The sequence below is a fragment of the Juglans microcarpa x Juglans regia genome, chromosome 6D (assembly GCF_004785595.1).
Source record: "Juglans microcarpa x Juglans regia isolate MS1-56 chromosome 6D, Jm3101_v1.0, whole genome shotgun sequence".
NCBI lineage: Eukaryota > Viridiplantae > Streptophyta > Magnoliopsida > Fagales > Juglandaceae > Juglans > Juglans microcarpa x Juglans regia.
Genome location: NC_054604.1, coordinates 27,149,003 through 27,164,534, shown reverse-complemented (window position 1 = coordinate 27,164,534; position 15,532 = coordinate 27,149,003). Strand labels below are relative to the sequence as shown.

Here is a 15,532-nt window from a genome sequence, read left to right as displayed (position 1 = left end):
TGAGATGAATTGAGATAAATTGTGAATACAAACCGGACTCACAAATCTCACTATTATTTACAACTCATCTCAACTCATTTTCGAATTCAAACGATAGTAAAACTTATTTTTTTATAAAAGACAAACTTGACTATTTAAAATTTATATCTAACAATTAACATTACTCATAAAACTTATATAAAACAATTATTTTACTATTTTTATGCAACTTTTCAATTATAATAATAATATTCTTTTTTGAATTTATTTAAAATATGTTTAACTATTGGTTTGAATTGAAAAAAAATAATATTTATGATAAAAATGCGCAAAAATTATAAAATAGTTATGACTAATCGTTTTCCATATATAATTAAAATTTGAAATATATATTTCCATGACTGCCGTCCTTCCTCGTCTCCGACTTCTCAATGGCGGTTTTGCTGCCCTCACACACGCATTCATTCACCCACCTCTCCCTGAAGTCACGGCCCTTTTGGTCTCAACGTTCCCGTAACCCCTTCTCAAACCCTAACCCCAGTGTCCACCCTAGCCCCACAAATCCCCGCAACAACATTTCCACCGCTCTCACTCTATCTCTCAGTCATCGTACCCACAATCTCTGTATAACTTTTGTATCATTTGGGGAAGCAGAAGAGACGGAGGCTCCCAATCCCAATCTGTTGCTTCGATTCTCCGTCTCCGCCGTAATAGTCTTCCTTGGTTTCTTCGGCTTCGGTTGGGCTCGACGCCCCCAGCTCCCCTTGCCTGCTCTTGCCGCAACTCCGCTGCAAGAGGAAATTCAAGGTTACCATCCACACCCGTTGCATTTTTATATTTTTTAACTAAAGTCTCTTTCTTTTCGTATACTATAAAGTACAGAATAGTATGTATACAGATCAGTCTGAATTGAGAACGGCATTCGAAGCTTGGAAGTCTAAAACTTATGCTCTCACTGTCCCTCTCACAATTGTTGCTCTACGTGGCTCTCTACCTCCTTCCTGGGCTAAGGTATTTTTTTATAGTTCTCTTGTTTATCTTTTTCATTGGTGGAGAGTGAGTTTTTGTCGCCGAATATTGAACAATTTGTTAAAATTTATGTATTTATACTGACGTAGGACTTCATTCAATCACAAGGAAAGAGATTAAAGCTTCGCTTAAAGTACAATGCAAATCTTGAGGGCATATTTTCTGATCTATGTATGACCTCTCGGAAAGGTTATATCTCGCCATCCTCTACTTTGGCAGCTGATGTTGTTAGTGTTGGTGACTCCTGGCTCAATTTTGCCATTAATAAGGGTATAATTGAGCCCATACAAGGGGTGGAAGACCAGGAATGGTTTAAAGGCTTAAGTGACAAATGGAAGGTAAGAATAAATTAATCTCTCGTGCTTCTCTCCCCAACGTTTTCTCTGCCTCAAACTTATTCTACACCGTTAGTGATTTTAGGAGCACCCTTATCGTTAGTGTTCTACCCTTTATTCTACTGGACTTTTGTTATAGATTTTAGACGTATGAACTAACATGAATCTCTTGTATCACTAAATCATCAAGCATAGGTGATGCTCTTGTATATGTCCTGTGTACTCGGGTTATTGCCTATCCTTATTATTGATAAAATTTTGTGTACTGATCAAAAAGAAAATATTGGTGATGATCTAAACTCGGATCTTAAGATTTTTACAGCACTCCTACCGAAATTGTTCATTAGCTTGAAAATGTTAGTTAAAAGGTGTATTGATGATAATGGGATGATAAATTGTTCAAAGTAGTTGGGGAATGGCCGCCCCCCCCCCCCCCCCCCCCCACCCCCCCGCGCGGGGTAAAAAGAAAAAGATAAACAAGGAAGGAGATGTGTCCAAAGAGTATGGGTACTTGAGTTATATTTATCTGGCAAAAAGTAAAAGCAAAATTCTCCCATATGTAGTGTGGTTTGAGATGTGTGGATGGTTTTTTCTTTCCATTATGGTAAATGTAACAGGAAAAGGAATCTTTCACCCATGTCCTAGGCTTGCATCCTTCCCCATTTTAAGTAATTTTTACTACTCACTGGAAGGAAATCTCTGTTTCTCTCCCTGATGTGAACAAGGATATAGCTACTGCATATGTCTTAAGACAGCCTTTCTTGGTCCAGAAATTCGTCATGCCTCCAAATGATGCTTTTCAGTCACTGAGCTACCTCTTGAGGAAGACAGGAATTAACCTTTTTGGTCCATAACTGTAAAATGAGAGAAATGGCTCTTCAGCCTTGCGAAACTGGACTGCAAATTTCTTCCCATCCCTTTCCCTCAAAACCTCTCAGAATGATGATGAAACCTCTTCGAACCGTCCCCCATAATCCACAATTGCTAATAACAGCCGTGAGCATCAATCACCTCTGGGAAATATATGCTCTGTTTTTTACACAGGAGGATTTCACGAACCCCGGCTCTCTCTGCCTGTAGCACCACTTCCACTGCTGCCGTCAGCCATCCGACATTAACTCTGCCCGTTGACTCCGACCTTACCACCCCTCAACTTCTCCCAATGATGTCCAAAACAGAAGCCCATGCCTCCAATGAAAACTTGAAGATCAAAGACTCCACACAATAACAACTTAACAGACCATTCTTAAGTCGGAGTTTCCCCTTTTGCACCGGCATAGTTTTTAATGAAAAAATAATAGGTACGATGCCTAATATTTATTCCACCACACTGATATGCTATTTATAATGATTCTCAAATGAAGGACTTTCTCAAGACATTTATTAATTCGCTTGAGATCTTGATAATTGGTTCATTGAACTTGAAAAATCAATAGGTTTGATGGTGTCGGGGAGGTGTAATGATAGTTTTCCAATTCGGGTTTGGTGTATTTTGGGTAGGTTTTCATGGGCTTTTGGGTCATTATGGGCTTTCTTGTATGGGCTAGGTGTTTTTCTTGTATATGTCCAGTGTATTTGGTTACTCTTATTGATATATATATATATATATAATATTATTACTTATAAAAAAAAAAAAATCAATAGGTACAATACCTAATATATTCTCGCATGCTAATATGCTACAGAACCGTTTTATGCATGCCACATATGTTTCATTATGTATGTACCAAAAACATTTCATTATGTAAGACATTATTTTAGAATATGGTGCAATACCTAAGGTCTCGTCTGGATGTTAAGATGAGATGAAAAATCTGTGAATAGTAGTGAAATGGTTTGTGAATAATAGTGAAATGATTTGAATTAAGATGTTTTATGGAGTTTTGGGAAGGAGAGAAAAAATTGAATAAAAATATTATAAAGTTTAAATATTGTTATAATATAATTTTTTAATATTATTTTTGTTTTGAGATTTGAAAAAGTTGAATTGTTTTTTGTGTTTTGTTTGGAAGTTTGGTAGAGTTGTAATGATTATGTAATGATTAGATGAAAAAGTTGAAGATTTGAAATTGAAAAGTTTTTGTGTTTGAGTGATGTTTGGATGTTGAGATAACATCTCATCTTAACATCCAAACCAGCCCTTATACTCAGTGTAAAATCAGCAGTAAAATTTGATAAATTATATGTGTATATTTCAATCTAGATGTGCTAATTATTCCTTTCACTTGTATGCACTTGTTATTTGGAGGTATCTTGGATTGACTTGCACTGTAACTATAATTTTTTATAGTTAATACTACTGTTCAGTTCTTTCTGGCCATTGTACTTTCTTTAAAAGAATCTCAGGTATATCTACGCAGGAACTCTGCCGGGGAAATAGATTCTGAGGGTACAATATGGGCTGCACCATACCGATGGGGTTGCATGGTGATAGCATACAAGAAAAGTAAATTTCAGAAGCATAAATTGGCTCCTATAGAGGTATCTTTTCAAGAGATTCGTTTATATTTACATCTTTTGATCAAAGCCCAAAAATGTAATGGCAGTGAGAATTACTAAGTCCAAGAGCATCCATAATTATGAAGTCATCTTAGCTCTGATTGCTACCAACTTTTAATAGTATTTATTCACTCTGAATTGCTCCCTATGTCATGTAACCGATTCTCTTAACTTTCTTTTCTACTCGGCCCTTTTTCTCCACAGTGTCTTTTGATTGCATGATAATGTAGTTCAACATGGTGGACCGGATATTGCTTGTCCCGTACTGCTCCTTGATTTGTACCACACAATCTGAAAAATTGTTTACATCTGCTATAAAACTGAAATTTAGCATCCACATTCTGGTGTTTTTCTCTTCTGCTGGGATATTCAAAAATTAATTAATTAATGAGATCAAATTTAGAGATGATATGGACACAGCTGCACATAATGCATCAAGAGTTGGGTATAAAAAGAAAAACAGTCTTGCGCAAATAGATATTCTATACTTCTACGTTTCTAACTTTTAAAGAGTCTCAGTCCAAGAAAGCTGATTCTAAGAAGCAAAGGGAACTTAATAGGCTTAATTGGTCGCTGAATGAGGGTAGCTCAAGTCGTGTTAGGTCCAAAGGGAAGGGGTCCGTTGTGTCTTTATGAAGCCAAAAATCGTGTCTTGGAACGTTCGCAGGTTGAACGAGGCTACAAAATGTCTATGCATAAAAAATTTTCTTCGGGATTGGAAGGCGGATATCATATGTTTACAAGAAACCAAACTGAAATTGGTAAATAGAAAACTCATGAGAAATGTGTGGGGTTGCCCGTATGCAGATTGGGCTTATCTAGCTTCGGAGGGGGCATCAGGCGGTATTTTGGTGATGTGGGATAAAAGGGTCGTGGAGAAGATGAAGGAGTTTGTAGGGGAATTTACAGTGGCTTGCTCTTTTAAGATGGTAGAGGATAATTTCTTGTGGGCTTTTGCAGGTGTTTATGGACCGAATGTTGACAATATTAGAAGTCGTTTGTGGGATGAACTGGCTGTTATTTATAGCGGGGGGGAACTTCCTTGTTGCATAGGAGGAGATTTTAATGTAGTAAGGTTCCCTAGTGAAAGATTTGGAAGCAATCGGTTACATCCAGCCATGGCTGAATTCTCAGAATGCATTTTTTACCTGAATCTTGTGGAACTCCCTCTAGTTGGCGGTCTTTTCACATGGTCTAACAGTCAAACTTGGTCCCGGCTGGATAGATTTTTAATATCGCCGGAATGGGAAAGCCATTATCCGGAGGTATGTCAGAAGCGACTGCCGCGCATATGCTCGGATCATTTTTCCATATTATTAGATGGAGGTGGTATTCAAGGAGGTTGTTGTTATTTCAAATTCGAAAATATGTGGTTTAAAAACGATGGCTTCGTGGATATGGTAAGGAATTGATGGTCTTCTTATTAGCTTTATGGTACCCCCTCTTATATACTTGCAGGCAAACTGAAAGCGTTAAAGGAAGATTTAAAGCTTTGGAATTTCCAATTGTTTGGAAATATTAGGGAGCAAAAGAAAACTCTAACGGAGGATTTACAGAATCTTGAAAAGATTATTAAGGATAGGGCTCTTACCCCAGAGGAAGTGTCATGTAAGACAGCGCTGGCATCAGAGTTGGAAAGGGTTTTAACTTTAGAAGAGATCTCTTGGAGACAGAAGTCAAGAGCTCTTTGGTTGAAGGAAGGGGATCGAAGCACAAATTCTTCCATAAAGTGGCTAACTCTCATCGGAGAACTAACTCTATTGAGATGCTGAATATCAATGGTAGTGATTGCACAGAGGCCCCTGTGATCCAGGAACATGTGGTGAACTTCTATGAACACCTTTTTACAGAAAATGAGGGCTGGAGGCCCAAGCTAGATGGACTTGGTTTTGAGTCCATAGAACCACAGACAGCATCCTGGTTGGAAAGATCTTTTGAGGAGGTGGAGGAAATGGATGTGGTTCGAAAGATGGTAAAGGATAAAGCACCAGGTCCGGATAGCTTTACGATGGGGTTTTTCCAAACATGTTGGGAGGTGGTAAAGGATGACATTATGAATGTGTTTCAGGAGCTTTTCTTGGCTGGAAAATTCAAGAAAAGCCTGAATGCTACTTTTATTGCTTTGATTCCGAAGAAATCCGGAGCGGTGGAGTTGAAGGACTAATGGGCCTCATTAATGGGATATACAAAATCATCTCAAAGGTGCTAGCTAATAGGTTAGGGGTGGCAATTGATAAAGTAATCTCAAAGCCACAAAATGCTTTTGTAAGGGATCGTCAGATTCTGGACTCGGTATTAATTGCAAATGAATGTCTAGATAGTAGATTAATGTCTGGCACTCCAGGTATTATTTGTAAATTAGATATGGAAAAAGTATATGATCATGTAAATTGGGAATTCCTCTTATACTTACTGAAGAGATGTGGTTTTGGGGAGAGGTGGTGTATGTGGATCTGATGGTGCATCTCAACGGCAAAATTTTCAGTCTTGATCAATGGTAACCCAGAGGGTTTTTTCAATAGCTCTCGAGGCTTAAGACAGGGTGATCCCTTGTCCCCTTTGCTTTTCGTTATCGTCATGGAGGCTTTGAGTAGGATGTTATCGGCTGTGGTTAGTCATGGTTTTATGGCTGGTTTTTCAGTGGGTGATCCACGGAGGGGTCTCACCTTGGTCTCCCACTTATTATTTGCAGATGACACTTTAATTTTCTGTGATGCAGAGCAAGACCAACTTAGGGCACTGAAGGCGCTTCTTTTTTGTTTCGAAGTAGTGTCAGGTTTGAGAGTTAACTTTGATAAATCAGAGTAGTGCCCGTTGGGAATGTCAGCATCTCTTGGCAGTTGGCTAATACTCTTGGGAGTAAGGTCGCTTTCTCTCCCTATGACATATTTGGGGTTACCATTGGGGGCTGCTTCACGAGCTTTGTCTATTTGAAACACAGTTATTGAGAAAATAGAACAAAGATTGGCTGTGTGGAAGAGACTGTATTTGTCGAAAGGAGGACGGGTGACTCTTATCCAAAGTACTCTCTCTAACTTGCCAACTTACTTTCTATCTTTATTTCTAATTCTAGCTAGTGTGGCGGCGCGAATCGAAAAATTTTATCAGGATTTCTTATGGAGTGGGATGGGAGATGAATTCAAGTTTCACCTAGTCAGTTGGGATAAGGTGTGCAGACCAATTCCTTCAGGTGGGTTGGGGATAAAGAATTTGAGAACTTTTAATCGGGCGTTACTTGGGAAATGACTTTGGAGATACAACTTGGAACCAGAAGCTCTATGGAAATTAGTGGTTGATTGCAAATATGGTAAGATGGGGGGGGGGGGGGGGGATTGGTGTACTAGAGAGGGGAATGGGTCCTATGGGGTGGGGGTTTGGAAGCACATACGACGTGGTTGGGGGGTGTTTTCTTGTCATACTAAATTTTTGGTGGGGAAGGGCACTTGTATAAAATTTTGGAGGGACATTTGGTGTGGGGAGGAGGCTCTAACGGACGCCTTTCCTTCCGTTTTTCGTTTGGCATGTGATCAAGAGGCTTCAGTGACGGATCTCATGGTTCGTTCAGGGGATCAACTTCATTGGAATGTCACCTTTAGTAGAGCAGCTCAAGACTGGGAACTAAACAGTTTTGAGGCGTTTTTCAGTCGTGTGTACTCTACGAGAATGTCTGGATTGAGAGAAGATAAACTGTGGTGGAATTCAGCAGGTAAGGGTGTTTTTTCGGTTCGTTCCTTCTATAAGTCCCTTACTTTGCTTCCAAACACGCATTTTCCTCGGAGAGGATTGTGGAGGAATAAGGCACCTCCAAAAGCACTATTTTTCACTTGGACAGCGGCTCTGGGTAAGATTCTGACCACTGATAATCTGCGGAAGTGCCAGATAATTATTCCAGAATGGTGTTGTATGTGCAAAAAAGCTAGCGAGACAGTGGATCATCTTCTGCTACATTGTGAGACAGCTAGAGCACTGTGAAGCGATGTGTTCATTCGATTAGGGTTAAATTGGGTAATGCCTGCTACAGTGGTAGAGTTATTGGCTAGCTGGGTATTGCCGGGTGGTGCTCCACAAATCAAAGCTGTGTGGAAAATGGTTCCTATTTGTATTATGTGGTGTATATGGCGGGAGCGTAATGAGCGGACATTTGAAGATAAGGAGTGGACAATAGAGGATCTTAGAATTTTGTTTTTCCGTACCTTACTTCTTTGGGTTATTGCTGTAGATTTTAATGGCCTAAATGTACATGATTTTCTTCTTTCTTTTTTAGCAACTAGATAGGTTTTATCTCTTGTATACCGCCTTGTATACTTGGGCTTTGCCTATTCTTATTTATACTACTGTTTACTTATAAAAAAAAAAAAACATAAGTTCATCCTTTTTGTAGCACATCCCAGATAAGTTTTACTTACATGTCTTTATGATTGTGTTATTTTTTCCTCTAGGGTTTATTCACTGTTTGATTTGATGATATCCCCACTGAGCAGGGGGGAGACCAAGGTTTTGACATAGCTCTAACCCTTTAGAGAAACCGAATGAAGTTCCTATTTGTTCTAGTTCATTTTTTAAACATGATTAGTTTGGCAATTGGATTTGGAATTTTTTTTAGCCGATCAAGTTGGTTTAGTTTTGGATTTACCTCAAATCCGATCCAAACTGACAACTTTTTTTTTTTGTTATTGGTAAACAAAGTTTTATTAATCATAAGAATAGGCGTAAGCCGAAGTATATGGGCCATATACAAGAGCATCTCTTGAGCGTGCTAGTTTAGTGATACAAGAAATTCATGAAAACTCAAATTGTGGGGCCATACATGATTACATTCAAGCCTTGAGGGCTATTCTTCTTTGCTTTGAAGCTGCTTCGAGATTGAAGGTGAGCTTGACCAAATCAGAAGTGGTTCCGGTGGGAGATGTCTCTAATGTGGTGAACATGGCTTCCATCTTGGGATGCAAGATATCTCATTTGCCGATGAAATATCTTGGCCTCCCCTTGGGTGCCCTATTCAAATTGAAATCAATTTGAGATGATGTGCTAGAGAAAATGGAGCGGAAATTGGCTAATTGGAAAAAGATGTACCTATACAAAGGTGGTAGGGTCACTTTGATTAAAAGTACCCTATCCAACTTGCAGACTTATTTTCTATCATTATTCCCCTCTTTCTACCAAGGTGGCTCAATGCATGGAGAAAATTCAGCGAGATTTCTTATTGGGGGAGGATGAATGATGATTTTAAGTTTCACTTGGTACAATGGGCCACAGTATGCTCCCCTATCCTAGAAGGAGGCCTTGGTACAAGGAATTTGCAGGTTTTTAACAAGGCCTTGTTGGGCAAATGGTTGTGGAGATATCATCAAGAACGGGGGACCTTGTGGGGAAATATCATAGAATCGAAGTACGGTGAAGCCATGTGGAGGTTGGTGTTCAAATGAGGTAAGTGGGCCATATGGGGTTGGGCTTTGGAAGCACATAAGAAGAGGATGGGATATATAATTTAGAAACATCTACTTTGAAGTGGGTGACGGACTCAATCAAATTTTGGCATGGCATATGGAGTGGCGACAGATCCAGAATCTATGGCACAACAAGAATGAAAGAAGCCTCAATTGCGGACTTGCTGGTTACATCAAATGGTGCTTCTCAAGGGAATGTTGGTTTCATTAGAAATGCACAAGATTGTGAAGTCGACACAATATCGGAGTTTTATAATCTCATATACTTGACTCGCATGAGAGGGGAAATTGATGCCATACCAATGGCACATATTCCAGATTTTCAACAAGAAAGGTAGCTTGCTTCTCTCCTGGACGGATGGCTGCTTATGTAGTGACAAGATTTTCTGGCGTCACTCCAAGAAAGGAAAGTTCACCGTCCGCTCCTTCTATCAAGTCATGCAAACACATACAATAAATCCGTTCCCCTGGAAGTGTATTTGGAAGACAAAGGCACCATTAAAGGCACTCTTTTGTATGGACAACTTCTTTGGGGAAGATACTCACACTTGATAATTTAAGGAAGCACCAATTCATTGTCATGGAGTGGTATTGCATGTGCAAAAAGAGTGGGGAGTTTGTTGATCATTTAATACTTCATTTTGAGATTGTCACAACCCTATGAAATGATTTCTTCACTCGGGTGGGACTACCTTGGGTGATGCCGAGAAGGGTGATCGATCTCCTAGCTTCTTGGAGAAGCCTTTGGGAGAACTCTTATATTGTAGCAATATGAAAGATGGTCCCATTTTGTTTATGGTGGTGCATTTGGAGAGAAAGGAATGATAGAAGTTTCGAAGATCGAGAGCGGTCAATGGAATAGCTTAGGAAATTTTTTTTTCAATAATTTACTTCATTGGTCGGTGTAATTTCTTGTAATCAGAGGGATTAATTGAGAGAGTCCGACACTGGTGGTCTTCATACCAATTTCGTGGCAATCCAAGTTATGTCATGGCAAGAAAATTGAAGGCGTGGAATGAACAAGCATTTGGCAATATGGAAGGCCAAAAGCATACTCTGGTTGAAGAAAACAAGGGATTAGAGGGCGTGGAGTAGGTTAAGGAACTATTTGAAGAGGAGAGAGCTCGTAAAGTCCAAGTGTTTGCGGAACTCGAAAGGGTTTCTTTATTGGAGGAAATATCTTGGAGACAAAAATCAAGAGCCTTATGGTTGAAGGGGACAAGTGCACCAAGTTTTTTCACCAGGTGGCAAATTCGCATAGGGAGGAACAATGCCCCTAAGACATTGTTGGTGGATGGGGTGGCAACTTCAAATCAACCACCGATCATGGACCATATTGTAAAGTATTATGAACATTTACTTTCGAAAGAATTTTCTTGGAGACCGAAATTAGAAGGACTTAACTTTGATGTTCTTGAGTTGCAAGAAGTAGAATGGCTTGAGCGACCCTTCGAAGAGAAGGAGATTCAGAAAGTGGTAAGAAGGATGGTGGGTGACAAAGCTCCAGCCTCCAGGTTTGGATGGCTTTTCTATGGCTTTTTTGCAAACTTGTTGCGAAGTGAGTAAAGACGACATTATGAGTGTCTTTCATGAATTTCATGAAAATGAAAGGTTTAAAAAAAGCCTCAATGCAACTTTAATTGCTCTCATTCCCAAAAAACTCAATGCGGTAGAGGTAAAAGATTATCGTCGACCCATTAGCTTGGTGAGTGGGATGTACAAGATTGTGTCAAAGGTTTTGGCTAATAGATTGAGCTTGGTGGTGGAGAAGTTAATATCCAAGCCTCAACATGCCTTTGTTAGAGGTAGGCAAATTCTTGACTCGGCACTTATTGCCAACGAATGCTTGGATAGTAGAATTAAGTCGGGAGAACTAGGACTTGCGCAAACTAGACATGGAAAAGGCTTATAACCATGTCAATTGGAGCTTTTTTCTGTACATGCTCGAGCGATGTGGCTTTGGTTTGAAATGGTGTTCATGGATCAATCATTGTGTCTGAACTGCTTGTTTCTCTATCTTGGTGAACGGCACACCCATGAGATTCTTTAAAAGCTCCTAGGGCTTAAGACAGGTGACCCTCTCTCTCCACTACTATTTTGTTTTTGTAATGGAAGCCTTTAGCAAGATGATTTCAGGTGTTGTGGAGGGCGCTTTCCTTTGTGGATTTTGACGGGGGAGGCAAGTATATCTTACCAAACTGACATCTTGAACTTCCCTACCTACTCCTTGGATGAATCATTGGCAAATATTGGGGGAAAGTTTAAGGTTTTAATCTTATGAGTTTTGGAGCTAGCTAGTGGATTAAGAGCTGTCTTATGTTTTATATGAGGAGCTTTTGGAATGAGAGAAAAGGTGGAGCTTTAGAGGCTTTGGGACTTCATTGATTTAGGATGGCATAAATATTGCCTTTATGATTGTCATTTTCTTGGTTATAGGTTCATCTGAACTCTGTTTCTTGTTGTCTTTTAGATTTTATGGACATTCTTAAACTCAGCATTAAAAAATTAAAAGAAATAGTTAGGGGCCTTGTATGGTTCCCATGTACATTGGTTGTGCCCTTTTTCTTTTAGTCAGTATATTTAATGAATTGAAAAACTTGATCTTTAGGTCATTGTGTAAAACTTTTTTGTGAAGAGATTGATAATAATGGATAATGCTATTAGGTCTTCAAATGTTTATTGGAGGCATATGAAACAAGGTTACTCATGAGTTGAGTTTTCTCATTGCATGTAGCGGCCTCCTTTGGGTTTACATGCCAACCCCCCTCCCATTTTATTTCGTGTTTCATATTAGCTCGTTGGATGTGTTGACAGGGCATGGCCACCACGCCATATGTTGATCCACGTGGTCATAGACTTTTTTCAATTTAACAAATTATTTTATATAGCACACTAAGTGTCGGTAAACTGCCATTGCAGGACTGGGCAGATTTATGGCGGCCCGAACTTGAAGGGAGGATTTCAATGGTTGATTCTCCTAGAGAGGTTGTTGGTGCAGTTTTGAAGTACATGGGGGCATCCTACAACACAAACAACCTTGACTTGCAAGTTGCTGGTGGGAGAATTGCTGTCCAGAAAAATCTACAATTACTCGGAAGACAGGTATTTGAGATAAAGATTGCATCTGAGTTATTATAGCATATGATTCGCTCGACTAGTATAATGTTACACTGTAGACATTTTAGCCAGAGTTACCATAGTTCATTACCTTCCTAGAAGGCTATGACCTGTGATCACCTGTGATCACGTGATTACAAACATTTATTGTTCCAAAATGCTAATTTCAGCAATCTTGTATTTTCACTTTTTTCTAGTTTTTCTTGGCACACCAAGGTCGGTCCTGTTTTCGTTACACGTGCCACAGCAATTAACATGATGGTGGCTCTAAAAGGTTGACACTAGGAGTGCCAAAGTAAGATTTCATTTCCATCCCAGATTTCTTTTGAAATAGCAATCAATAGTGAAAGGAGAATCTAAAGTTCTTCATCACGGGCCCAAGTATTGAATGACAGTTCTTCATCACGGGCACAAGTATTGAATGACAAGTTCAACTTTGTGATGATTAGATTAAGTAATTACGTAAACTGTGATTATTAGATTACCCATTCTGAAAACAAAAGGTCCTTATCCCACCATCGGTGAGTTGGGCATGATTACATGACCTATTAGTCTAGGCTTATGTTTGTTTGAGCGAAAGGATAGGGAATGGTTTTTTCCTTTTGCTACCCCAAGTGTTCAAAACTTGAAGTTGATCTTCTGACTGTAGTACAACTAATATATTAAATGGGATCCACAAAATTTAAAGTGGGGGATGGGGCAAATATTTATCCTAATTTACTTAGGATTGCTAGAGATTAAGGGGCTGCAGTGGCTGAGTCTTATAAGATTTTTAATAACATGCTTCAGTGGAATGTGGATTTCAACAGAGATGTGCAGGACTGGGAAGTGGGTGAGGTATCTGATTTTTTGGGAAGATTATATGATATGAAAATTGATCAGAATAGAGAGGACAGCCTGCTGTGGTTGCAAACAAATAACTCCAGATTTACTGTAAATCTTTTTATAAGGCATTAATTAGTCAGGGAGTTAAAGACTATTCTTGGAAATGTATTTGGAGGGCAAAGGTGCCTAGCAAGGTTGCTTTTTTCTGTTGGTTGGTGTCTCTTGGGAAAATACTAACCATGGATAATTTGAGGAAGAGAGGTTTATTTGTGGTTGATTGGTGTCATATGTGTAAGAAGGATGGTGAATCTGTTAATCATTTTTTCTTCTCTGTGAGGTGGTGACAATATTGTGGAATGAGATTTTAGCAAGGGTAGGCATTGCTTGGGTGATGCCTATGCATGTGGTGGATCTTTTGGCTTGCTGGCAAGGTTCAGTGGGATGTAGAGGCATTGCAGCAGTGTGGAGGATGATTCCCTTATGTTTGTTTTGGTGCTTATGGCTAGAAAGAAATGGGAGTTTAGGGATTTTTTCTTTGGCACTTTAAGTTTTTGGGTGACGAATCTTGTAAGGGTTGGGAATATTTGTAATGTTTTATTTTAGTACCGTTTTGCTTTAGCTTGTATTTAGGTGTACTCACTTGTATACATCCTGTGTACTTGGGCTATGCCTATTTACTTGGAATAAGATCTCTTATTAACTATAAAAAAAAAAACAAAAACAAAAACAAAATGGTGGGTGCGATTTCTCTTCTTTATTGCTAGCAATATTACAGTATTTTAGCTGTGTACTGATTAAAAAAGGATAATACAATGTTTTAGTTAAATACACTTGTGCTTATGTACATAACCACAAATACTCTCTCAAACACATGCCCAAATTAACTTTTGGGACCTATTTGGCATACAAACAGGTGGATTCAAGTTGAGCATGTGGGTTCAACGTGGTTAATTCTATTTTTTCAAGTTTGGAGTCAAGCTGGCAATATATCTCAACGTTATGCTAGATCTGGATTGTGCAGTATTTTTTTTCAAGAAAAAAGAAAGAAAGAAAAGAAAAGAGTAAATAGACTGAGCTGTTGGTATCCTATGTTAGCAGAATCGTTTTCTGTTACAATATCTGATTTTTTTTTTTTTTTTTTTTTCCCATTTCAATTCAACTTCTATGGTTTTACAGGTTCGACTATTTGACAGTGTGAACTACCTTAAAGCATTTGGAGTGGGAGATGTTTGGGTGGCTGTTGGGTGGAGTACTGATGTTATTCCTTTAGCAAAACGATCATCCAATGTTGCAGTAATTGTTCCCAAGTCTGGGGCTAGCTTATGGGCAGATCTATGGGTATGCTTTCTATAACTTCATAATCCTTTGGCATTTACTTCTTTCGGTAGTATTGGAGATCCTCAGCACACATTTGTGTTTGGTAGAAAATTGTTTAAAAAAAAATAAATGATTTAGCCACAAAGAAATTCTATAAAAGTAAACCTAAAAACTGACGTAGTTTGATGTGATATATTAGATTATAAAACTACTTTTATTGTAAAATAGATTAACGTATCATATGAAGTCATATCAGTTTGTAGGTTTACATTTGTGTAATCTTTTTGTACCTATAACACTTCTCTTATGACAGCTTGCATCTCATTTTGAATTTCAGTATCCTATTTCAGAATTCTGATGTCTTTTATCGTAGGCAATCCCTGCCTCATCCAGAATTGATTCGAACCGAATAGGGGGTAGAGTAAGAGGAGCATCTCCACTGATTCATCAGTGGATAGAGTTTTGCTTGCAAGCTGCAAGAGCACTGCCTTTTAAGCAGGAGGTAATCCCTGGTGCCTCTCCTGCTGCCCTTGAAAGTACACAAATCGAGATGCCAACAGAGCTCACCAAAGGCAAGCCGAGGCTGGACACAAACCTCATTGCTGGCGTACCGCCAACTGAAATTCTGGCTAGGTGCGAGTTTCTGGAGCCATTATCAGATTCTACATTGTCAGATTATCGATGGTTGATCTCCAGTATGCAGAAATCTGGCCACGGCTTCATCCACAGAATGCAGGATCGCATCTCAATGATGATTCAGAACTTTTGGCTGAAAAGAACATGCATTAACAAACAACCAAAACAATAAATATTTTGACGGTCTCGTATTCCCCTATTTTGTTGTTTCAATTACGTTCCACGATGACAGCTGAATCGTGAGAATACATAATTTGTTATCACAACATTGAAAAAAAAAAAAAAAAAAAAAAAAAAAAGAAGGTTTCTATGTTGCTATGCAGCTGCCATAGACCCAAAGTGCATAGA

At 39.0% G+C, this 15,532-nt stretch overlaps 1 protein-coding gene across 1 annotated transcript; it reads left to right on the top strand.

Moving 5' to 3' along the window:
* The first annotated feature begins 371 nt into the window (after window positions 1-371).
* On the top strand, window positions 372-15,515 carry LOC121268853 (spermidine-binding periplasmic protein SpuE). The gene is made up of 7 exons (XM_041173115.1): window positions 372-786; window positions 878-990; window positions 1,098-1,346; window positions 3,690-3,824; window positions 12,209-12,391; window positions 14,408-14,569; window positions 14,922-15,515. Exons 1-7 carry the CDS (start codon window positions 411-413, stop codon window positions 15,354-15,356), a joined length of 1,653 nt encoding a protein of 550 aa, XP_041029049.1. The 5' UTR covers window positions 372-410; the 3' UTR covers window positions 15,357-15,515.
* Window positions 15,516-15,532: the final 17 nt, after the last annotated feature.

What these genes read in the sequence shown, in the direction of transcription:
- LOC121268853 (XM_041173115.1), top strand. Translation starts at nt 411, where the DNA reads ATGGCGGTTTTGCTGCCCTCACACACGCATTCATTCACCCACCTCTCC. An exon ending in GCTGCAAGAGGAAATTCAAG is followed by an intron (nt 787 to 877) that starts GTTACCATCCAC and finishes GTATGTATACAG; the next exon opens with ATCAGTCTGAATTGAGAACG. An exon ending in GCTTATGGGCAGATCTATGG is followed by an intron (nt 14,570 to 14,921) that starts GTATGCTTTCTA and finishes CTTTTATCGTAG; the next exon opens with GCAATCCCTGCCTCATCCAG.